Here is a 26,591-nt window from a genome sequence, read left to right on the forward strand (position 1 = left end):
CATTTCAGAAATTTTAATAGTTTTTATTTGGCAAAGAGAAGCCTAAGAATTTTTTAAAAAACATTTCCAGAGGGAACATTGTTTACCATAAAATAAATTTGTGTGATTTGGGAGGACAAATTTCAAATGTATATTTTTGATATATGTGCCAATTTTACAATTAATACAAAAAAGATAAAGTCAGTTGAAATATTTTAAAAATGTAAAAACCAGTCCAGGCAACATAACTATACAATCTTTCTGTAAAAGTACTTATATCAAATTCTGCCCAAAATATGTATGCAATATAGTAAATTTTAGTTCCTCAAGTCATTCTTCACTGCCGGCTGGCTTTGCCATTTTCTGTTGTCTCCATTCTGAAAAACAGAAGAGAAAAATGAGTTGCTAAAATAAAACATTCAATAATTGCCCATATTTTTTCTCCAACTTTCACACAAAATTAAACTGTTTATATATTCACAGGACAAAAGAACATCCGTCCTTTAGAAAAGGACTACAGTTAGGATTCTTCTGCTACTCTTACGTTCCTGGTTCCACAGACGGATGCACACTGAAGCTTAGAGGAAGTAAGTCCCCTTCCCAAGGTTTCATTTCAAAGGCTACTTTTTTCATGATACCTCTTCAAACTTAAAGCTAAGGAAAAAAACCTCTACCATTTAGTCAAAAATGTACTTCCTTTTCCCCTTTTCTAGTAAAGAAACTCCTTTACCAATACATTTTCAAGAGGTCTTCCAAAAAGGATATTAAAATAATCAGACTTGAGACTTGTTCAATTAAAGTCAATATTCCTAATACTGTATCACTTAACAGGAAAGTTTTTCTCCCCCATTATTTTATACAGATTCAGTGTTGTATATCAAGTGTTCCCCAATTTTCCCTCTATGATGCTTACTGAGCAATGAAATGCTCTAAGGAATATATATTTTCAAGGTTATGATCAACGTAATCAAGTCTTTTATAAGTACCAAGAACCGAAGGAAGTAGATTTTTTCTCTTTAGAGGTAACACATATCAGCTCATTACATTAGTAATAAAAAAATCACTGAACACTACAAACAAGCAACGTTTATTACTTTTAACTTAAAGCAATTCACAAAACCAATTTCTACAATAAATAATACAAACCCATTTTCCTCTTTAAGATGTTGATATAATTCAGCTCTGTTATTAACAGAGTTCAAACGTCCAGCAAACTCCTGATGTTTTCTGGAATTGGCAGTATTGATTCTATTACTCCACAGGGATAATAAGGACACTGGCCCTGGTGTTACAGTGTGAAAGAAGAGGAAAAAGGTGTAATAATTCATTACCTCAAAATTTACAAATTAAAAAAAAAAATGTATTTGAGAGAGAGAGAGACAAAGCGTGAGCAGGGGAGGGGCAGAGAGAGAGGGAAACAGAAGGTCTGTAGTGGGCTCTGAACTGTCAGCACAGAGCCCGATGTGGGGCTTGAACCGATGAACCATGAGATCATGACCTGAGCCAAAGTCAGATGCTTAACTGACTGAGCCACTCAGGCGGCCCCCAAATTTACAAATTAAAAAATTTTACCTTTAATTTACCATCGCTAATTTTATATAATTAAAGCAATATAATCTTTTCCTTATTCTAAATGTTTACGGGTCCCCAAGACCAGCTACTAGTTTGGTGATTTGCTGGAAGGATTCAATTAACTAAGCCAAGTTACAGTCACAACCAAGAATCACGGCAGCAACACAATAAGGATACACAGCCAGATCAGTAAGAGCAAAAGATACACTAAGCAAAGGGCAAAAGAATCCACTTGCAGGCTTTCCATGCTCTCTCCCTAGAGTGAGGGGTAACCCCAAGTGCATACTCCCTCCAGCAGCAAACATGCAGCCATGGATATACAATATTTCTTCCAGGAAAGCCCATTTGAGACTCAGAGTCCTGGGTTTTTATTAAGAACTGGTCACAAATGCATCCTCTGCCAAACTACAATTACCAAAATTCCATACTCCTAGGTGGAAAGTAAGTGTTCACCTCAGATGTAAGACAAAATAACTTCATCATTTAGGGAATGTTTTAAAAGCCAAGTTGTCAGATGCCAAACAAGGGCCAAACTTGCAAGCAGGCTTTAAGATAACAGCTTCAAGCTTGCTATGTTATCTCTTCAGCACAGTATGAAAAGAGAAAGCACTGGCACAGCTAAAACAATTCTGAAAAGTAGAAAAAAGAAGACTTACTGCCTCATTTTAAGATTCTGCTTATAGTGATCATGACAGTATTGTATTGCAAAACGACAGATACATAGATCAATGGAACATTAAAAAAACAAAAACGGCTCAGTTAAGCATCTGACTTCAGCTCAGGTTATGATCTCACAGTTCATGAGTTCAAGCCCTGCGTCAGGCTCTGTGCTGACAGCTCAGAGCCTGGTCCCTGCTTCAGATTCTGTGTCTCCCTCTATCTCTGCCCCTCCTCCTCCTCTCTCTCTCTCTTAAAAATAAAATTAAAACAATTAAAGCAAAAACAGAAATAGACTCCCACATATCAAATTAATTGATTTCTGATAAAGATACAAAGGCAATTCAATGAAGGAAAAACAGTCTTTTCAACAAATGCTGCCAGAACAATTGGGACACTGCATACACAAAAAAAAGGGAACACTGACTCATATCTTCTACCATATGGAAAAAATAAAAAAATGAACTCAAAATGGTTCATGGCCTAAATGTAAAATCTAAGTACAGAAGTTATAAAAGAATATGTAGGAAAAAACCTCTGTGAGTTTGGGCAACGCAAAGATTTCTTATAGATAACACCAAAAGTACAACCATATAAAAAGTTTTGATATATTGGACCTCATCAAAATTAGAAACTTCTGTTCTGCAAGTCACTGTTAGAAACACAAACCAGACTGGGAGAAAACATTTGCAAACCACATATCCAACAAAGCATTTATATCCAGAAAAAATAAAGAATTCTCAAAATCTAAGAAAAAAACTCTTAAACAGTCCAATTTAGATATAACTATGATACCTGAATGAACCTTCTAGTAGAAAAATATATACAGATGGAAAATAAGCGAATGAAAAAAAGCTTACCATCATCAGTCATGAGGGAAATAGAAATTAAACCCACACTGAAAAACTACTTTATACCTGTCAGAGAAGAAAAAAATCCAGCAAGTACTGTTGGGGATACAGAACCACCAGAACTCTCACTAATTTCTGGTGCACAATAATCAGCCAGTTTGGAAAAATGAGATTCTAATAAAGCTAGTCACATACAATGGAATAAAAAAACTATTGACAAACACACAACACAGATGAATCGCAAATGCATTATGCTTTATCAAATAAGTCCACCTCAAAAGGCAGCATACTTTAAGATTTCACTTTAAATGGCATTCTGAAAAAGGCAAGATCATAGGAAGGAAAACACATCAACCATTATGAGGGATTGGGGACAAGGGAAGTATAGGGTGCTTACAAAGGAGCAGTACTAGAGAATCTCTGGGGGTGACAGAACGGTTTTATACCGTGACTGTGGTGCAATTGATATACAACTATATACATTGTCTAAATTCACAGAATTGCACACCAAAAAAAAGTTAAAATTACTGCATACACATTTTCCAAAACTGAATGAACAAAAATACTTTTTCTCACTATAAAACTAATACATGTTCATTAGTTAAAATTTAGACAACAACATATAAAGGAGAAAATAAAATCATCCATAATACCACTGCTCTAACACCTATAAATATTCTAATTTTTTTCAATGGCAATCTATATCAATAAAACTACACTTCAGTTTTTCTGCTATTGCGTTGTACAAAAAGCTGAACAGATTTTCATCCAATCCAGAAAGCATGTTTGGAATAGCCCAACCTTATATGTAGAGTATGTATCAGGCACAAAATTCACTTTGGACAGTCCTGGGAAGTCATTTTCCAAAACAGATGAAACTGAAGTATATAATACAAGGCCTGTATAAGCTGCTGCTCAAAAGAGACATGGTTTCTGTTTGAAACCAAGTTGCTTTTCATCTGGGCCACTCTATATAGTGTTTCCAGTGTGTGAAGCATCAGGGATCTATTTAATTTAAAGTGACAAGCAAGTGTATGTGTGGATATGAACTTTTTTTTTTTTAAACAAAATGGAAATAATGGTATATATGGTTTTGTAGCCTGTTTTTTTTTTTCTTTACGTCATTCATTCATTTATTCATTCAACAAACAATAACTGAACTTCTACTATGGGCCAGGACCGCATTGAGTGGTAGTGATATTAAGAGTAAATTTTTAAAAATCCCAGCATTGGGGTACTTGGCTAGCTTTGTTGGTAGAGCATGAGCTTTTTTTTTTTTTTTTTTTTTTTTTTTTTTTTTTTTTTGAGAGAGAGATCGTGAGCAGGGGAGGGGCAGACTGAGAGGTAGACACAGAATCCGAAGCAGGCTCTAGGCTCTGAGCTGTCAGCACAGATCCTGACGCAGGGCTCAAACCTACGAACCACGAGATTGTGACCTGAGCCAAAGTCAGAAGCTCAACCGACTGAGGCCACCCAGGTACCCCAGTAGAGCATGAGACTTTTGAGCTCGGGGTCATGAGTTCAAACTCCAGGCTGGATATGGAGCCTACTTAAAAAATAAAAAGCCCATCCTTTAAAATGTTTCCAATTAGTAGCTGAGGCAAGATGTCAATAAGCAATGTCAATGCAGGACTCTAAGTGCTACTCCAGTGTAATCCTGGGGTGCAATGGAAGCACCTAACTTAATTGTGAACAGAGATCAAGGAAGTCCTTCCTGAAAAAAGACTTGCTTAAGCTGAAATCTGAATGATACACTGGAATAAAGGGGGAAGAGGGAACATTAGCATTAGCAAGAGGAAACAGTGGGCATTTGTAGCAATAATTATTCTTGGGCTATATAAATTCTGCCCTATGGACACACCATCATTTAGTTATTTTCTTCCTAACAGTGTTTTGGTTGCTTGCAACTTTTTGCCACTAATAAATAATTTTTGGAGTTCTATTTTACAAGCAACATTAATGCATTGTTTAGATTAAACCTAAATTTCTCATCCTAATCAACAGTGGCATATTTTGGCCTATGAAAAATAGAACAATTTATCAAGACATTTATTTACTTTCCAGGAACCCTGGCAAATGCTTGAAAGCAAGTATGATAAGATCGCTCTTATCTCTGGCTCCAAAGAAATCAGTGAAAGGAGAATATTTTACATGTACCACTATATATATAGTATGTGTATATATATACACATATATACATACACACACATACACACACTGTCTCTCTCTCTCTCTCTCCCCCTCTCTCCCTCCCTCCCTCCAGAAGGAGTATATAAAAACAAACAAGGCTTCTCTCTAGGATGAAATGCCAATAAGTGCAATATGGCCAGCCCCTGGGTCTTATTGCTTAGGAGAGGCATAGTGGCAAGAAACCAAACAATCCTTTTATCTCTTTGTCATTTATCCTAAAAGGCCTAAATCTAGTTTACCTTCAAGACAACTAAAGCCTACAATGATTTCAGGAGCTCCCAAACCCAATTCACAGCCCTGCTACCCAAAATTCCTTCAAGAAGAAATGAAGCATTTCAGTCTATAAATAAGAGATAAAATGAAATGAAAACATTATGAGTTTTTTTTTTTACAGTGAAAATATTATTTATAATACCTTTACTGAAACTCACTGACACCACTTTATAGATGGGTAATGTAAGAGCTTTCCTTAAGTTCAGTAAGCAGTTTAGGGAAAAGAAATCTGTCTTCATTAAACCCAGCACACTTAGTATAGAGTCAGGAACATAAATGAATTCAAGTTCACAGAATTAAAATTTCTTAAAACACAGACTTTGTAGGGAAAGTGCTTATTTTCCACAGGCTTCATTAATGAAGGTATGACACTACTTTTTCATTAATGTCAAGAAATAAATTCACTGCCTGCATTTTCCAAGGCTGTAAACAGAACCTCCTCAACAACATCCGGGAACAGTTAGTAGCTCTTCCTCATATAGGCAACAAACAACATTAAATGACACCGCAGAAAACAGAACTAAACTGGAAAACTGTTTACAAACACAGCTACCCCCACAGCTCTACCCTACCTTTTGATTTTTCTACTGGTGGAGCTTCATCCATCTCCACAAGGGGCTTTTTGTTTGGAGGTTCTGGGGAATCGGGTGAATCTTTAATGATCTCAGCTTCAGCCAACTCTTCTTTTCCACGTTCCAAGATTCCTTTTAATCTGTTAAAGGGACACACAATAAAATCTAAAGTTTAAATTTTACTGGTTTTATTATTTTTTATGTTTTTTTAATTTTTTAACGTTTATTCATTTTTTTTAAGAGACAAGAGAAAGAGCACAAGCAGGGGAGGGACAAGAGAGAGAGGGAGACACAGAATCTGAAGCAGGCTCCAGGCTCTGAACTGTCAGCACAGAACCCAATGCAGGGCTCGTACTCACGAACCGCAAGATCATGACCTGAGCTGAAGTCGGATGCTTAACCGACTGAGCCACCCAGACAGATGTTCCATAGTTTAAATTTTTAGAACTCTAAATGGCTCTCAATAATTAGACTTTGTATACTGCTTTTAGTAAAAGATAGCTGCTCTCACAAAGTAAACCTAGAAACTAATGAAAATACAAATCTCAACCTAAAATCAGGTAAGAGAACTGACTGAATTAAACACAGATTTCCCTTTTCCTTCATCATCATAATTTAATAATTAATATAGTTGGCTGTAAAATATGAAAAAATGGGAGAAAATTTAAGAAGTTAAAATTAAAGAGGTCAGAAATGTGATCTTTGGAAGAAATGTCAGTTTTAATTTTTACAAATATGGACAAAATACTCTTTCAAATTACAAATAAGATTAAAAAAATGTACTATTTGTGCCCTAATTTATGTGCTGTGGAAATGTATTTACATTCCACAAATTAAGAACTTAACTCCAAGCTCATTTTGAGTTTCATCAGAGAACAGAAACACTTTCAACATATATAAAGATCGGTGGTGTCTGAAAGAGAATATTTCCCCCCACTCTTCTTAAAGTGAGCTGATTCTGTTTCAGAAGTTCAGTAGCCCTAAGAAAGAAATGAACTTCTACTGTCAAAGAGAATAAAATGTTCTACTTATTTTTGGATGAAATGATAGGATTTCTAGAATTAGCTTCAAAATATTCCCATGTGGGAGGCATAGTGGTGGTGCTGGTGAGGTGAGTGGTTGTGGACAGATATGAAATGAGATCTGCCATGAACTGTTAAAAATAAATGAGTAGCTATTTGTTCTGTTACTGTATATGTTTGAAATTTTCCACGGTAAACTGTTTTGTTTCTAAGGACCTTACTAACATTGCCATTATAATATTTACCTGTTTTTTTGCTGATTACTGGCAAAGAGGTAGAAGACAAAGCCAGCTGAAATGTTATGATTCTTTCATTTCGAAGACTTTCTTACTTTTTCTGATATAACCGTACAAATCACAAACTAAGGAAAGAGTGTATTACTGAGGAAGGGTTTCAGAAGTAAGACTATGTTCTTCCTCTGTGCTCCCAAGGATATCCTGTGCCTATTTTTATAGCAGCTCTTCCACCCTTTGCTGTAACCCATGACCTACATGCCTGTCTCTATCACAACCACTGTACGTTCTTCCAGGGCAAGAATCTAATACCAAATGCCTGACACATCACAGGCACTCAGTATTTATTGAACAAATGAAACCATGTCTTTGATATTCATAACACATAAAGCAAATACTGATATCAAATATGGTATGTTATGATTTGCAGAAGTTCATTAAAAAATTCAACACTACCTTTGCCCCTAAGAGCAAAACAAACAAACAAACAAAAAATCCCTGTAATTCTTAAGCCCAGGATATTTCAGATTTTAAGAATGAAAAAATTATAGTTAGATAATGAAACAAATACACATTAAGTGAACTACTATTACATGAATGTTTGAATGTGCTACATGCAGCATGTGATGTGCCAAAAGGCACCACGGTCCTACATTATCAACAAGTCACCTCTCCGAATCTTGCCAAGATTTCTCCTGTTCATAATCTTTCACTGCTTTCTCTGATTTGTCCTCTTTGTCTTCTCTCTTTCTTCCTCGTTTCTTTCGTTCTTCTTCTTCTGGGGGTTTGCTTCTACATGCCATCAGACATTCCAACACTCTTTGATGTTTCTCTGAGTTGTTGATATGAGCTCTGACAAGGGTTTCTAACTCATTCCACATGATACGGTACTGTTCGTCTCTGAAGTAAAGATTGAAAATGACGTTTTTAGAAATACTCTTTAAATAATATTGAAGTATCACTTGCTACTGGTAAAATAAAGTAAAAGGAATCATTAAACACAGACTCTTTCTTCTTAGACAGTGGTGTAATTCTAAGTTATAATGTATCCGATTCTGCTATTTTAGATTTTATATCATTTCATCTCAATCATATACGTATGAACACTTATGTATACACACACACACACATATATATACCTTCAATCATATAAATTACAATATGAAATAAGTTAGCTTAAAAAACAGTCTGCATCAAGTAAATGTGATATATAGAGAAAGCAAGGGAAAAAAGCTACCTTTTAGGCCCTTTTCCTCTCGTACCAACTGTGGAAATAGGTAGAGGATCATTTTTTCTTTCCATATCAACTAAGTTGTATATTGTTTTTTGACAGTTTAACACATCTTCTTCTGTCAAAGATTCTTTCACAATAACACTGGCTAATGGAACTACCTGTTAGAATTTTTTTAAGAAATAAAAAGAAAATCTGTCTTGAAAAACAAATATCAAAGCATCTAGGGAGAACTTCAATTGATTTTAAACATCACCATAGTGAGATAACCTATATTCATCATTTCAATTTTCTATTACTAATTCTTTAACTGTAGCAAACTCATATATTTCATTCTTTGCTTGAGAAATGATTATCTGTAAAAAACATATAACTAATCAAAAAGAAAGGTTGAAAACTATTTAATACTTACCGCTTGCATGTTAAAAATGGTGGTTTGTGAAATAATCATAGGCCAGTAACGGGTGTGTTTTTCTAACTGATCTTTTGCTCGTTCCAAAGGGATCTCAAGACTTCCATCGATTTTATATCTGGGGTCTAGAAAAGGAGTTAATCTGTTTTCCCTCATAAATTCACCAAAATCCTAATGATAACCAAATAAAATAAAATTAGAAACTATTTTCTTATGTTTTAGTATGGATTACATGTAATAGTCTGTTGCCCTGATGCCTTCTCTCCTGTGATACGCAACAAAGTATTTTCTCTAACAGTTCCCTTACTAATTCTCCCCATCTTTTTGAACATGAAGTCTATCAGCCTTTATTACAATGGAGATGGAAGAAAGGCTCAAACATCAATGCATTCACGGTTCTTTCTACTTTTTAAAAACCAAGAACACTCATTTTTCTTCACTTCTATAATTTAACTCTTTTATATCATCTATAGATAAAGGAAGGAGTTAATCATCTTAGGATACCAATGCTTATTTAAAAATTACCTTGACATAACATCAAAATGTTAACAGTGGTTATCTATGAATGATGGAATTATAGGTAATTTACAGCTATTGTTTTTGATTAAAAAAAGATATCTATATTCTCTAAATTTTCTGCAAAGAATACTTATTTTCTCCTTATTAAAAAAGATATAAAAATAATAAATAAAAGCCTAATCAAAAATAATTACCTATAGTCTATAACACTTCTGTGATTTACCAAGTACATTCCTATATATGAATCACATTTAATTTCCACCACCACCTCAAAGTAGACAACCATAAAGTACTAAATATATAAAAGAGGAGGGGAACTGAAAAATTAAAATGAGAATAGGATTTCTACCCAAAATAGACACAATTTCTTTGTATATATCTTTAAACAACAAAAATTTAGTGTTATTTCAAAATAGCAATCCAAACATTGAACTGTTTTTATTTGCCATTAATTTACCACAAGGTAAACTTCCACCTGAAATATTCAAGTCAATTTCCATTCTTTCCTATAATTCCAGGTGTCAATGCTACCCATATACTTCTCGATATACACTGAATACATAACGAAGACCACATAGTGATAAATAGTTCTTTTGAGCAAGTATGGCAGGAAAGTCACCTAATTAAAATAATAAGTCATGAACTTCTCCAAACCCCATTTTGTCACAGAGCTTAGCATGTAATAAGCATTTAATAAATATTTGCTGAATGATGGCAGGCTCAAAACATAAAATTTATAAGTATTAGAATCTTACTGTGATCCGGTAGTCTGTAACTCTGCCTCCACATCCCTCACTAATTGAAGGTGGATCTTCTAGAATGGATCGAGAACTGCTAAGGACATGCAAAAAAATCTCTCCTCCATGGCTACTAAGCATATGACTAATGACTTTGGAACCTGACTTTCGTGGTTGCTCCAATAAAACAGAACGACCTGTCAAAAGCAAGATTACTCTATCAGTGATGAAGCTCATATAGGCTGTTATTTTTTTCCTCATTATTTATGTCTAGATTTTTCATTTTATTTATTAAACCTCATATTTTAGGCAGCATAGCTAATTCAGTATATCTGCATTTCAAGTCCTAAAAGTCTGAATTCTAGCCTTAGCTTTCTCTTGGTCACTCAAAGCTTACATAGTTGTACAGTTTTCCAAAGTAAGTATAGTGGTCTCTGGTACAATGTTTGGTTACATTCTTTATACATTACAAGTACATACAATCTTTCTCCTGGACATCAAGAAGAACAGTGAGACAACTGCTGGATAACTCTCTAGCTACCAAAGCTACACAACATTTGGGGGAGAAAGCAAAGTCTCAATGTACTTGCACAATACCTCCTTATCAGCACAGTTACCATAACTACTTTCTATTTCACATGACCAAAGGTTATTTAATCTACACGTTACACAGTCTTAAAATCAAATTTTGCTTAAATTTGACCCATCACATCAGTGGTTTCAAATCTAGTCAATCAGAAGAATCAACTGGAGAAGCTATTAAGAATTTAAATTTAGTAAATGGACTCCAATTTTTTTTTTTTTAATTTTCACACAAGGAAACCACAGACTTAAGAGTCATATAGGTAAGAATCATATGGCATAATACTGAAAATGCAATGTTTATTTATGATTAAGGTACAGTGTGCAAAAAGAGGTCTATATATACTTTGCAATTTAAAATTTAACAGGCCAGGGTAGTCTATATTATTCTACCAAAAAAATCAACTTAGACTCTAACAGCCAAATTTTAAAATTAAAAACACTTAAAAATATTTAAATAAAACTTTTTATGACAATATGGAAAACATAAAGTTATCTTATTTTTTTTAAACATTAATAAAATTTCTAAAAGGGTATTTACAATTAGGTAACTTTAGAAGAGTTTTCGAAGATAAAACAGTTTTAGGTTATCTTAAAAGAGCTTTCCAGAGTACAGATTTTCACATATCCTTACTAATAACTTCACTTGTAATATTTTCAGCCCAAACAATTAAATGTTGAAAATTACCATTTAGAAGAAAATTAGTAAGGCAGGAGGAAGGTCTGCTATTTACGTCTACAGGTGAAATTCGATAAGCGCCAGTGCAATAGTGTAATTCTGAAATGGGAGAAAACACTGATTTGAAAGAATATAAAGGAATTATTTCCACAATTAAAAGAGGGGGAAAAAATGTTCGTTGAGCCCCTAAAACAATGAAAAACATAAATTCAAAAATAAACTAATGATCCCTACATATACCCACTTTAAGAACCTCTTGATTTATCCTTTCCTTTTTCTTTTTTCCTTTCCTTTCTTCTTTTTTTAAGTTTATTTTGAGAGAGAGAGAGAGAGAGAGAGAGACCATGAGTTAGGGAGGGAAAGAGAGCAAGGGGAGACAGAGAATCCCAAGCAGGCTCCGCACTGCCAGTGCAGAGTCCAATGAGGGGCTTGAACTCACAAACCGTGAAACCACGACCTGAGCCGAAACCAAGAGTTGGACACTTCACCAACTGTGTCACCCAGGCACCCCTCTTTCAATTTCCTTAAAATACCTACCAATGTTATTTGTCCTGGGTGTGCACCACTTTAATGTTATCGTTTCTTTAAACGAGCCTTCTCTACTGCTGCCACCTATGTGAGTATCACCTTTAAAAATAAGCCAGAGAGACATTACAAAATAGATCACAAATTTCAAATCATTTACTTAAGTAAGACTTCCAAAACTGTTTAAACTCTGTAGGAGAAAACACCTCTGGGAGAACATCAATTCTATAAAGTATCCTAGAATAATACCAAAAGGAGTTTAGATATTAGCTCTGATTAAAACAAATATTCAATTATCTTCAAATTTCTCATTAATTTAATCATTTCAGTCACTGCACTGAAAGTCAACAGCAAAAATTTTTGTTTATTTTAATAATATACAACTGTTCTCCTCTGACACCATGAAATCATAATATGGTCAAATACTCAAAGAAAGTGTCAGGAATCTAAAATGAACTGAATCCTAATGAATTTATGAGGAGAACCATAAAATGAGGGATCTAGAAAAGAAATATAAAAAGATGTAACAATGAACATGTTTTGCCTCAATGGAGTCTATAGTAAAACAGAGTGAACAGATGTTAAGACAATAATAATGAACAAGTGAGGACTATAAAGTTGACAACGCTTTGAAGGAGATGTGTACAGTACCATGAGCGTCTATACACAGAGATCTGACCTAATCTAAGACACCAGGGAAGGTTTCTTTGAGAAGTGAAAAAACTAGTTTCAGTTGTCAAAGGATAAGTAGAAATTAAAGAAATGAAGGAAAGAACATTTGAGCAAGGAAAAAACAGCAGATGTCAAGATACTGTGACAGGAAGGAGCATGAAGTTTCTGGCCTATGCACTGAAACAGGAGTGGGTTGTGAGAGGAAAATGGAAAGGAGGACAGGCCAGGCAATGCAGGGACTGGTAAGACATTTAAACAGTTGGGTCTTTATCTAAAGGGTAACAAAAACAATAAAGGGTTTTAAGCTAAGGGAACATGGTCAGGATTAGCATTCTGAAAGCTATTCTAGCTCACAGGTCAAGAGGAGACACACCATTTTAAGGGGCTACTAAGGGATAGTAGGTAAGAAAATAATAGGCTGGATCAGGGAGATGGTAATGGCAGTAGAGATGCAGTTGTATGAATGTATTTGGGAGACACTTAATAGGTAAAATCAAGAAAATGTGATGATGGACTAGATATGAAGAATGATACAGAGATGTCTCAAAGATGACTGAGGTTTCTGCCTTAAACAACTGGGTAGACAATAGGGCCATTCACTAAGAGAGGGGACAGAAGACCAGTTCAGGGGGCAGGGCTCCTAAGTTGTTCTGGGAATGTTGAGTTATAGGTGCCGGAGAGACATCTAGCAGATATAATTAGGCAGTAGGGGATACAGGTCTGCAGCTTACGGAAGCTATCTGAGCTAAAGCGTAAGCCTACTCATCAAAGTCCAGCTCTAATGTCATCTCTGTAAAGCTTGCCTAAGTCACGGAGGCATAATCACATGCAACCCTCGTGATCCCACAGCACCCTATTCACAGTGCTACTACAGCATTTACAAATGGTTCCCTTGTGTCACACAGACAACATGTCAATTACTATCTTAGAGAAATATTTTGCATCACAAAGGATATTCTTAACATTTTTTTGTTTTAAAGTATTTTAAAAGTTGGTATTAACTCAGTTAGTGATATAATTTCCACACATATTTTCAAAAACAAGTTCTTTACAGTCCTTTGTTAAACATTAATACATCTGTTTATCTTAATAGTTTTTTTCACATTACAAATTTGTATTAGATTAATTTCAAGATTTCTTATACACTGAACAAATGTTACGACTGGTTGATGGATACTAACTTCAAAAAAGATGTATAAAACATTATCAAAGTTAACCATTTAATTCTCTGATAGCATCAACTTACAGAGAAAACATTAGAAAGGATTTAATCAAATGTCAAAACTTAAAGGCAATTTCACTGAATTTTTTAGGAATGGATGGATTATTAGTTCATCTAATCCAGCATCTTTATTTTATTAAAGTGTGCAAACTCAAGTCTAGATACATACAGATCTTGCTAGCTGGTGGCAAAGCTTTAGCTAAAACTCTGATCTACTAACTCCAGAGCCTTCTCCCAAGTTATGCTAATAGAGTTGCAGAAATTATGATATTGGTGATGAGACCTACTGACTTGAATAATTTTTAGAAGAAAACAACAAATTTAGATTTCAGAACAACTGATCTTTATGCAGGCAAGTTGGAACTCTCTCACTCTTTCAAGTCAGTTCTTGTTCCTCTTGCTTTCCCAAGGTGGTTTGCTTGCAAAAGAGAAACTATGACATGACTGTACCGGCTATCTCAGTATTTGTTCCAGGAGGCTAGTGTTTCCCAAAGTAAATTCTACAGAACACTAGTTCCATGGCCATTAGTAGACAGTATTGTGGAATAAGTGTGGAAAGAGGTGGACTACAGCCAATCAGGTCTGTTTACTGACAAACTTCTGAAAGCTGTTAGTATGCTTTCATAGGTTAGATCTTACAGAATGAAACTTTTCAATGTCCTTTTCTTACCACTTTTCAGGAAATCCACATGTGCATCTTTGTGATGAAGTAGTTCCACATCATAATTGGCAGATGTATTAGCGTGTTGTTCTTCCTTAAAGTAAAATTTAAAATAATTTAGTTTTCAAAATAATGAAGTTATTATTCATTTTGCTTTTTGCTTAAAGTGAGATAAAATATACCCAACAATAATTAGCTATAATATTGGGACAGTTTGCTCAGTAATCTATTTAAAGATGCAATAATTTTCCAATGCAATATGAACTCTATGAAACTACTAGCTATATAGAAGTAATAAAGTATTTAATGATTTTTCTTACATCAGAATTAACATAAATGACTCTTCCAGAATTTTAGAGTTTTTTTCTCTAAATGCATTGTCTTGCCAATACATTTTATAAATATAACTGAAGTAGCTTATACAAATTCAAAGTGAAATAGCTGTTTAAAGGAGGAAATAGCATCTTTAAATACCTACAGGAAATTAGCAACACCAGTTATATAAAATAGTAAATACAGACTAATAAACAAGTTTAGTAACTTGTTTTCACTAAATAGTAAATAAGAACTTCAATAACATCAGTTTACAGGGAAAAGACAAAGATTGAAGAAAGGGTCACACAAGTCGCACACAAATATGATCAAATTTAAAAAACAAGGTATCTGTCACCCTCAGAGTATTTTTCTTGTACCTCATGAAACTATACATATTAAAATATATTATGCTATTTTACTTGATAATTTCTGCATCCAAACCATTCTATTAGATAAGGCTACAATTTCTATTAAAGAGCCAGCCATTTTATAAGGAGGAAATTAATAATGAATAGATTATACTTCTCATGAAATTCAGTGTTCGTCATATGGCGGCAAAACAATGAAATTGGACTTAAAACTGTGCTTGTCCTAGACAACTTAATGATGACATAATGGAAATAAACAGGTACCAACAGATTCCTAAGAAAATCCATTAGTAAAATCATAAAACTTACATCTTTGGTTTTTCAGCTAGAGTATAATAAACTTTTTAAAAACTATGAGCTATTTTTTCTATAATCAGGCCTATTAGTTACAAACACCTTCATACTAGATGAGCAAGAACAAAAATACAGGAAATAAAAGATCCACTAGAATGCACAGAGTAAAATCTAATAACATAACCAGGAAAAGAATCACAGAAAAAATAATCATTTAAGATAGAGATTGTATTTTGATGAAAATAATGAGAACAAAATTAAAAACAAAAAGCTGATATATAGTACTCTTACAAGAAAGAAAACTACAGAATTTTGTTCTGTGATCCTTTTTGTTGCTTTTCACTATGTACTGACCTGGTCAAAGACACTGAATGTGGGCTAGCAAAACAGAAAATATGATATGGGGAGAAAAAGTTAAGGTCCAATCAAAATAAATAATACATGTCAAACAAATATTTAAAAAGCAAACCAGAACTTTCAAAATAGCAAGAAAAAGTACTGCCTACCTTCATTGGAATATTTGTAATAGTAGTTGAAGCCAAGTCAAAATGTTGCTGTACCAAAATATTTAACTTGGTAGCAAGATGCCGTCCTGCACGAACACTATGAACTTCACTGGTTAAAACAGGGGATAACTACCAAAAAAAAAAAAAATATATGTATGTATATATATATATATACATACATATATATATATATATATGTACATATGAAAAAAAAACCAACGTTAATACATTGTGACCTGGTGTCAAATATTTTAGTTCAGTCTATAAATATTAAATATTTTTAGTTTTTGGAATTTGGAAAAAGTAAAAAAAGCCCATAAATTAACTATGATTATTATTTTAGCAAGAAATGTTCATGTATTTATTCATTCAACAGACAGGTACTAAGCAGACCTTACTACATTGTATGCCAGAAACTACATGAGCTATTAGAGGATACAGCAGTAAACAGGCAAAGTCCTTTTCCTCTTGACACTCAGAGTGCAAGTCTTTGATTCAAATATTTATTTTAACTTACAATTTTTACTTCTATTTATCTATATGCAAAATGGATTTGAATGGGCCCACAGAAATACTGTAGAAAATAAGTAATTTTATGGAGAGGAAAAACACCTGCAGATAAAACTCTTATTATAAAGAATACGGGAACTGCCACAAACATATTTCATCACGAATAAAAGCGATCAGGCAACCAAAAGTTACTTTATGGCAAGATAAAGTGTATATATACATATATCTTATGTATAATATGTATACACTACCTATTATACCTATTATATCTATAATATCTGTTACAAATAAATGTTCAGTTATTACAAAGAAAGCCAACATACTGCCATGTTATCGAAAGAGGCAGAAAAAAGTTAACAGAAAAGGGGTTTACACTGGAAACCACCTAAAAACACAATGAAAGAGCTAAAGACCTAAAAATACCAGTTAGCTACAAAAAATTCAGACTAAGGTAATACTTCACCTGTTTATATTAACTAAGGCTAAGAGAAAAAACAGAACATAAGAACATACATGTTTAATTATATAAATACACGCATCTATATTTCTAAACACAGACCACTGATGGGAGAATATTACATGATTGAAATCCATTTGAAAATCAACAGACCCATTTTTTCCTTTAAAATTGTTCAAATTTATTTAAAAAGTAAAAGCAAGATTAAAAATTAGCTTTAGCTTTTTATCCTCTGGATAGGTAAAATTAATTTGTTATTAGAGTCTATTTTTGTTAAGAAGTGTATTACTCCTCTAATGAGGAAAAAAAGATTTTTATACAATAAAAAGTTATTAAAGCAAATGAAATCCATTACAGTAATTGAAATTTTAGCATCAATACACACTATGTATGGTTTTGCAACACATTTAATTAAACTTCAATAGGCAAGCAAGACAGAAAACACTTTAAAATCTACAATTATAACATGAAGAACCCAACTAGGTGTTTTGCCACAGAGATGGCTTTGCGAACTCTAAATATCTTCTTGGCAGAAAATGTTGGCAATGTGATTATTTTTATGCTAACCCTTCTCAGCATTTATTATTAATAAATGACAATGATCTTTTCTTCCATTACTTCTGCACTTACCTCCTTTTTAGGACGATCAGACACAAGGCTGTCTTCACCAACTGCGTAAGTATGGATCAAGACCAGTTCACACTTCTGAATCTGCATGAGACTTAAAGAGAAACTTTTCACTTAGAATCTAAAAACACATAGTATGTAAAGAAACCAGGTAGGTAGACTATTAAGAGTTTAATATACTAAAACAGTGCATCTCTATAATCAGATACTACTGTTAACTAACACAAAAGCTAAATATTTAGAAAAACTGTATAATTGCTGTACTTGTATGGACATTTAGTAAATATATGAATTTAATTCAAATGCACATATGATACTTTCTTGTATGTTTGAAAAACAGAATAAAGGAAAATGTCTTATAATCAGGAAAATTTTCCATAGATAACTACCACAGAGAAAATGAATATATTACACATTTGTTTCCTTTTTTTTACTAATGATTTTTAAGGACAAAATCAGGCAATCCTAACCATTACCTATAAATGGTTATTTCTAAGAACATAGGATTTTCAATGCTAGAAGTCTTTTATTTTGAAAATGGTTTTAATTTTTGAAAAATTTTTATTTTGAAACTTCCAAACCTACAGAAAAGCTAAAGGAAAAGTACTATGCAATGAATACTCATACACCCTTAACCTAGATTAATTAACTGTTAGCTATTTTTGTTTTCCCTACATAAATATCAAATATACATTTTTTGACTAACTAGTAGAGCCAGTAGAGAATTAAAGGGAATACTACCAATTACTATTGAAATTATTGGAGTAATTATAATGAAATACATGACTATAAAATGGAATATGTATTTCACTGATGATTATACTCACTGATCTGAATTTGCAGCAAGCTTGTTATGCTCGTGAATTGTTTCCTGGACACAGTCCTCAAGCATTCGCACATGACTATCACTATGGCATAAAAAAGAACAAACTTTAAATAAACAGTAAGAGAAAAAAATTAAACACACTATTTAGCTGTAGTATCTTGTTATAGGCACTTAAAATTACTTCAGTGAGGACGGTCTTCAGTATGCTCATTCACAATACCAAACAGCCAGCTGAAAAACTAGTGAGAAAAAGTCAGATTAACCCATATGATGACAATCTAAACAGCTTTCACTGAAATGACTATTTAAGAACTGGATAAATACAGCTTCAGTATTAGGCCACCTGAGATACGCTTAACCGCTAACATGCTGTCCTGTTTTTTTAAGTAAAAACTGCAACAAGACATTAAAATTCCCTCAGTGAAAGAATTACTGTGATTAATGTCTCACCTTTTTGCATTAGTAATGCAAATTATTCGTCCTCTATTTCCAACACGTTCTGCATTTTCCATTAGTAGAGTACGAGCCTCATGTTGGTATTCTGTAATTTTACACAGGGTTTCCACTGCTGCAACGAGACCATGCAGAATGCTGCAGCATTCTGGATCTGCTCGTGGATTAGGAGGCCCAACAGCAGCTAATGCTGCCATTAGCTAAGTAAAAGGGAAAATAATTATGTTGACAAGAGTATGTACAAGTCAGACAAAGACATCAGAGGAAAACTACAGACCAGCGTACCTTAAAAATATGGACACAAATATCCTCAACAAAATACTAGCAAACCAAATCCAGCAACATATGAAAAGAATTATACACCATGACAAAGTGGGACTTATCGCAGGAATGCAAAGTTGACTTAACATCCAAAAATCAATTAATGTCAATACCAACACAATTTATAAAAATCACATGGTCATCTCCATAAACACAGAAAAAGCATTTCACAAAATCCAAGACCCTTTTATGATAAAAATACTCAACAAACTACAAATAGAAGGAAACTCCTCAAGCAGAAAATAGCATCTAAGAAAACCTACAGATAACATCATGCTTCATAGTAAAGCCTGTACATGTTCTCTCTAAGATTAGGAACAGAAGAAGGATGTCCACTCTCATCACTTCTATTTCACACTGTATTGGTGGGTCTAGCCAGGGCAATTAAGAAAAAGAAATAGAAGGAGCCAGAAGTAAAATTATCTCTATATCACAGATGACATGATCTTGTATGTAGAAAGTCAAATGGAATCCACTAAAAAACTGTTAGAAATAATAAGTCCAGCAAGTTGCAGGATACATGATCAATACACAAAAACAAATTGTATTGCTACACACTTGCAATGGACAATCCGAAAATAAAGGAAACAATTCTAATATAATAGCATCAAAAAAATAAAATACTTTGGAATAAAATCAACAAAAGAAATGCAAATTTTATACTCTTGAGAACTACAAAACATCACTGAAAGAAATTAAAGATCTAAATGATATAAAACATCCCATGTTCATGAGTTGGAAGACATACTATTGTTAAAATTGCAACATTACTCAAACTGAACTACAGAGTAAACATAATCTGTGTCACAATCCCAGCCGACTGCTTTGTAGAAATGGACAAGGTGGTTCTAAAATTCATATGGAATTGCAAGGAACTGAAAATGACCGAAACAATCTTGAAAAGGAACAAAATGGAAGGACTTTGCTTTGTATATGCATAAAGACACTCTGGAATGAGCCACGAAAAACTAATAGTGGTGGAGATAAATAGTGATGTGCTAGTACATCAGTTCCCCAAAGTGTGGGGAAAGCCCTCATCTGTAGTGTTTGCCAGTATCTATGGTTAAATAAAATACCCCCACCATGGGAGATGTCAAGATTCACTGAATGCAAAGTTGGTGTAAGCAGGGTCCAGCACGCTCATTGAGACAGGGGATGAGTTGGAAAGTTTTCCCGTTTACTAACACAAACATGTATGTGGAAGTGTACATATGTACATGTGTATGTATGTAAATTTTACTTCTAAACTATATAGGTATTACCTATTCATAAAAAGTAACCAGAAAAGAAAGAAAAAAGACTGTGTATAAATGACTATATAAAGTCTCTGGTACATAGGAGAAGCTCAATAAAAAGTAGCTTTATAGGGGAGGGATTCTGTGGTCCTGAAGAAAGTAGTAGAAAGCAAGTTTAAACTTTTAAGGTCAGACAGAGATGGGTTAAAATTCTGGCTCTGCCTTTTAATGCTGTGTGACCCTGGTCAGTTCCTCCTAACCTAAAAGTGAAAATACTAATATAACCTGTCCCACATTAGTATAATACTTGCAAACTTGATTTAATTTAGCCAACAAAAATCAGACCCAAACTCCTGAAATCTGACATTTTTTGGTGATAAAATTTAAGATGTGTAGGATAGAGTTATGTGCCATAACAGAAAGAGCCCTGGACCCAGGTATAGAAGTCAAACAACATATAGCCCCTGTGGGCTCCATTCCTTCACCTGCACAATGAAGGAGTCGAAGCAAAAGACACCTAAAATCCTTCTAGCCCCCAAATTTGTCTTTGATCTATTCCACTTGTTACTCATGATTGTGGACAATAACTAGGGAAAGGTGTGACATGGATAACCAAAGCTAAACATTAAATGTGTTAACACAGCCAAGATTATATATAATTTATACAACATGTCAACTATTTCATATAATCTTAAACACCAGTGAGCTGCTATACAGTTGCCTTCCGAACTAGACTGGAGTTTCCCCTTCTGTTCACGACTTAAAAACAATCAGTGTGATACAATGTGCCTTCATGTTCAGAAAGCAGAGAGAAGTAGCAATTCTCTTATCATTGGTATATGTGCCATTATGAGATGCACAACTTTTACTGCGCTGCAGAGGTGCAGTAAGGAAAACCTATGCCAATTTGTACTGATTTTTTTTTCATACACAACAGAGAGACTTCAAGCTTCTTTCACAGTACCTCTTGAAAGAAGTAAAGCAAAACACATGCCATTTCAAAAAGAAAATGCAAGGAGAATGTACAGAATCCTTAATGTTACTTTTTCAAGTAAAAAAAAAAAAAAGAGAATAAAGAACATTCTGGAGTGATATAAATGCAAAGCCAAACCAATAAAAGCCTGCTGCTTGAGTGAGTTACCTCAAAAGAATAAAGGGTTAGATATGTTTACATACATGATGATACTAATCACAACATTTTAAGACCAAACACTGGGATAAACACATTTTCTTTAAAAATGTTCCGTTTAAAACACATTTACAACATGAGATTATCTCCACTGAAGACCATCCATTAACAAAAAATTTTAACATGAAATAATTCAAACAATGTATCCAAAAATTTCACTAATGCTGTCTCTCAGATACATCTTCATCAGTAAAGAAACCAATAAACTGAAGTCTTCCATCCAACCAACAATAGCAAAGAACATAAGCTACCACAAACCCAATATCCTTAGACAAATAATGTTTAAGAAGCACCAGGCCTATTAAGCGGCCAGCTAAAACTGGAGCAAAAGACTGCTCCAACAAGTTTTTCAAGACAAAAAAAACGAAGCTGTTACATTTCTGATACATTTATGATAAAAATATTGGGAAGTTTTATAGAAAGATGAGGAAAAGCAGCAACAGATATACATAAAATTGAGCAATTAAGAAGGAAATGATAAATTGTAAGAATAAACAAAGAGTCACACAAGAAAGGAAATAATATGTAAGACAAATCATTATGTTTTAGACCTTAAACTTATACAGTGCTATATGATACCTCAATAAAACCTAAAAAGAGAGAGAGAGAAAGGAAATAACCACATATAATACTTAGCTTACCAGTAACACTTTATACAGATATTATAATGCAAATATGCAATTTTGAATTAACAAAAATTCTGACATAACAACACTGAGAAAATGAAGGAACGGCAGAAGGGAGGTAGAGGGGCATGGGTGGCAGAGAATATAAAAGTTAATTCCTCCCTAACAATAATGATAAAAAAATAAAGTTTAAATTGAGAATTCTATCAATAGCAGTAAAAATTTGTTATTTTGAAATATGGAAGTAAATACTAGATGAGTTAGAGTTGAAAGTTTGCTTCTAGGAATTGGGGAAAGACTGGAATGAAGATAGCTGGCTTTCCTTTAGTAGTAGTTGTTTTAAAACTATGTGCAAATACTATAGTGATAAAAAAAAATCTTTTAAATCATCTTTCAAGAAAGTATTACCACATTCAGATAATTTTAAAAATGGCCACAGCTCAAAACCTAACCATACCTCCTGCAAATTTTGGTCTTCTTGAGTCCAAGAATTTAAAACATGTGCTCCAGAGTCACTCACAATGAAATTCACCTGATAGATTTCAAAGACAGAATTAGTATTCACATCCAATTCCACTGAAATCACATCATATTTAAAATAATATGCAGTTCCTAGAACTGGTTTGCTGATTCATTCATTCACTTTATAGTTCCAGAATGCCTAGTATCTGCCAGGTGCTATCCTCGGCACTGGGGATTTGGGAATACAGTGATGAATGAAAGTTGTATCACTCACAATGTGGGGAAAGTCAGGGGTTTGCGGGTAGTGGTAAGACAGAGGGCAGTATGGGAAGAATACAAACAAATAAATGCACAAGATTATTTCAGTGAGTGACAAATGTTATGAAAAAGAAATTGGTTAGCTACTTTAGGTTGGGTGGTCTATAGTGGCAATTGGGGGGGAATCCAAAATGACCAAAAGAAAACAGCCATAAATAGAGCTGGGGATAGAGAATTCCTGGTACAGCAAACGCAAAGGCCTCAAAAGGATGAAAAGGTCAGAACAGGCAAAGGGGTGGGGGGAAAGCTCAGAGAAATAAGCAGTAGCCATATCACAAAAGGCATTGAAAGTCAAAATAGTGCATTTGGACTTCAATGCAAACCAAAAAAATACTATCACAGAAGATGATAATGCTAGTAAGGATATATTAGAAAATACATAAAATGACGAATGTTCTTTTGGAGGAGGGTGAGATTCTTTCTTTCCTCTGGACTATATCATCTAATCCATGATCTTTTTTCCTACCATCCATGAAATACTAGTTTTGCACCCCTAATAAATGTGATAAGTAGCCTTCTCTCCTAAGCCTTACCTGACAGGGACATTTTACTAGCCACTTCAGTTACATTATCTCATTGAAATCTTACATCATAGGAAGTAGGTGTTATGCTTACATGGGAAGAACCAGACTTGGAGAAATTAAGCAATATGATCAAGGTCACACTGTGGTAGCTGATGAAGCCAGAATTTGAACCAAAGCCTGCACCCTAAATGACTAGTTATCCTCCCTTTAGTATTTTTTTACCCTACATAATGCACAATTTACTGAAGGACTAAAAACAACTTACATTTAATTTGGAATATATCTGAATATATAGATTCTCTATGTTCAGCCTTACTGTTACTGCCCTGCCTGTGCCAGTCTAAGAACTGGCTAGGTCCCAGCCTAGGCTGCTCCAAATGAGACAAAGCAAATCATCCACTTGTGGCTAACCAAATGACTCTCCCAAAATAAAATAGCTGAAATGATGAAACCTGAAGGTAATTTTCATATCTGGAATCTATCAATCTTCAATCTCTCTTCTTGTAGATAAAAACAAATTCCTCTTAGCATTCTTAAGAGCATTTCTTTCTAACAGCCAAATCCTGCAGCAGTTTGGTGTGCATTCACTAACACTATGAGCAGCCAGCCTGTTTAGGTTCAAATTCTGGTTCTGTGTCTAACTTAGCTGTGTGACTCAGGACAACTTTCCTGTCTTTAGCTCAGTTTCTACATCTCCAACATGGCAATAATAAACACGGCTGATATTCAGATCGTACACACCAACACAATGTGACGTTGCCCACAGCCCACATCCTTTCTGCTTAGGCCAGCAATAGCTCTCAATGGTCAGTGCCTGTTCTATTCGGGTTATTATACACTTCAAATATTGTCCCAGTAATTACAGTAGCTACCTTATAGGACTGTTGTGAGAATTAATGGAGTTAATAAATATGAAATACTTTGGATATGACTGGTATGTGTAAACGCACCATAACTGTTAGCTGTTATGATGGTTATTGGCCCCAATTAAACATACATAACATATTAACTTCAAAGAAGAGTTCTAAATACCACATTTTTAAAGTAGTAAACAGTTTCAAGTTAAATCTATAGTAAATTCTTATATTAAAAAATGTAACAGGCAGTTAAGTCCATCCCCCCAAATCATGATTTTTCTTGTACTTCACACTCACCAGCTTTTTGAAAGGAAATATATCATACATTATTCTACAATATTCCATGGAAGATTCTACTGAGCAAGTCCACAAGGATTTAGATATGGGGGCCAAAGGGATGATTCCTTGGGTCCTATTCTTCACCAGCATATCAAACTCGACATGCTGTCTGCATGATTCTGCCATGTAAGGGCAGTGATCTACAACAAATACTGTTTTATGAGATTCAGAAAAAATCTTCATTTTGTTTTAACCTGTAAGGGATAAAATATATTAGCCAAATGTCTTATACATGACATTTAATATCCTTAAATTGTTCCTAATTAGTGTCTTTTCCTCAAAAAGATTTGGTAGGGAACATGAATAATCAGTATTCAAAGAAATTTATCCAACAAGATTTAATGAGGTCATGACTAGAAAGTAGCTATCAATTTGAGGGATAAGCTACACCATATTAAGCTGTCACTCTACCAGTCACAGGCAAAATTACAGTCCATACAAAATTTTGCTTTTTGAATGAACTTAAAATTGTCAGGAAAAAATGCTTACAAATAACCGTGGTCGATTGCCTTCCATAATACCAAACATAACAAATGATAAATCCTCTTCAAATACACTTCTAATGATTCTTCCTAACTGACATCACACACAAACCCCCAAACTAACCCAAGTCAGTAGTTTTGGGCTTCCCTCCAAAAAGTCTCAAGACTTCTGAAAAAGGCTGAGGGGAGCCAGAATTAACAGGAAAGGGGAGTGACAGCAAAAGGAAAGCCCCAAATATAAAAAACATCTCCTAAGACAACTGCATATCGGGTCTTCGCATTAGGATAAAGACCCCAAATTCAAACTCTTCCCCCTTAGTATTTGAAACACCATGGTAATTTACCATGTAGAACAGAAAACTTAGTTGCTACCATTCACAGAGCTGGAGAGGAGAAACTTTTAAACTTTTTCTTATAAAAACTCCCTTGCTTCGCTAAATAAAACCTTATACTGAATAGACAATCCACATTCAAAAAGCACATGGTAAGCAAAGTGTTCATCAAACCGAACTGACTTTATACGATCTAGCTATTTTCTTCTGCTTTCAAACACATTTCCCCTTCATGCAAACTCTTCTTTGAGAAACCTAGTCACATTCTGCTGGAGAGTGGGGGGTGGAAAGTACAAGGTGAGTGAATAGGGAAGACCTCAGGATAGAGGTTTGCTTACTTTCGTGCCTGGTCCTGCAGTGAAAACGAACAGAGGCTATGGACCACAGCCTCTCTGGAAAAGGCTGCTGGCTGGGTGGGGAGGGTCAGCGCACAGTCAGGAGTGTCTGGTACCAAAGACAGGGAACTATGCTTTCCCCGCTCATCTCCTAGCACACCGGTCCTTCCCAGGCTTCCTAAATGCAAGAGCGCGCGCGCGTGCACACAAACACTCACACACTCTGACTCGCGCGTGCGCAAAGCCCTCTTCCACAGCCCCGCCAAGCTGCCCTTCCCCCTCGGTGGGCCAGACGCCCAGCTCGCAGAACAGGAAGAGGGCGGAGCCAAGAAAAAAATGCCTCCGACGCTCAAGATTTTCTACCGGCTAATTTTCCCAATAACCCATTGGGAAGATTGATCCGGGCGACCATAGAGCCTCCACAACAGCGAAGTACCAACCACAGCACCGCCTAAGCCAGCCACGCTCTCTTAACGCAAGGCCCTCCCACCAGGCCTCCACCCGGCCTCCCTTTCTCGGTTTCTCCACCCAGGCCGGCTTCCCCTGTCAAAACTCGCGACACTTTGCGAGAAGCCAAGCCAAAGCCTGAGTAGATTAATAGGGAGGGACGCAGAAGGGAACCGCCT

General features: G+C 34.7%; 1 protein-coding gene across 2 annotated transcripts; it reads right to left on the minus strand.

Annotated features, from left to right (window-relative positions):
* On the minus strand, positions 1-26,519 carry INTS13 (integrator complex subunit 13). Of its 2 annotated transcripts, XM_060658087.3 has the most exons (18): positions 26,406-26,519; positions 25,969-26,143; positions 24,775-25,010; positions 22,774-22,848; positions 18,943-19,145; positions 18,494-18,574; positions 17,670-17,760; positions 16,073-16,201; positions 14,599-14,683; positions 12,047-12,136; positions 11,519-11,626; positions 10,267-10,445; positions 8,993-9,163; positions 8,587-8,741; positions 8,019-8,249; positions 6,095-6,234; positions 1,126-1,261; positions 1-356 (listed from the first exon to the last, which is right to left on the minus strand). In XM_060658087.3, exons 3-18 carry the CDS (start codon positions 24,997-24,999, stop codon positions 317-319), a joined length of 2,139 nt encoding a protein of 712 aa, XP_060514070.1. In that variant the 5' UTR covers positions 25,000-25,010; positions 25,969-26,143; positions 26,406-26,519; the 3' UTR covers positions 1-316. The 2 variants fall into 2 exon arrangements, with proteins under 2 accessions (XP_060514070.1, XP_060514071.1); XM_060658088.3 differs by having other exon boundaries at positions 2-356; positions 11,519-11,608; positions 25,969-26,496.
* Positions 26,520-26,591: the final 72 nt, after the last annotated feature.

Source organism: Panthera onca, chromosome B4, assembly GCF_046562875.1.
Source record: "Panthera onca isolate mPanOnc1 chromosome B4, mPanOnc1 haplotype 2, whole genome shotgun sequence".
In the NCBI taxonomy this organism is placed as follows: Eukaryota; Metazoa; Chordata; class Mammalia; order Carnivora; family Felidae; genus Panthera; species Panthera onca.

What these genes read in the sequence shown, in the direction of transcription:
- INTS13 (XM_060658087.3), bottom strand. Translation starts at nt 24,999, where the DNA reads ATGAAGATTTTTTCTGAATCTCATAAAACAGTATTTGTTGTAGATCAC. An exon ending in TGCATTACTAATGCAAAAAG is followed by an intron (nt 18,575 to 18,942) that starts GTGAGACATTAA and finishes TTTATGCCATAG; the next exon opens with TGATAGTCATGTGCGAATGC. An exon ending in CTGATCGTCCTAAAAAGGAG is followed by an intron (nt 16,202 to 17,669) that starts GTAAGTGCAGAA and finishes TTTTTTTGGTAG; the next exon opens with TTATCCCCTGTTTTAACCAG.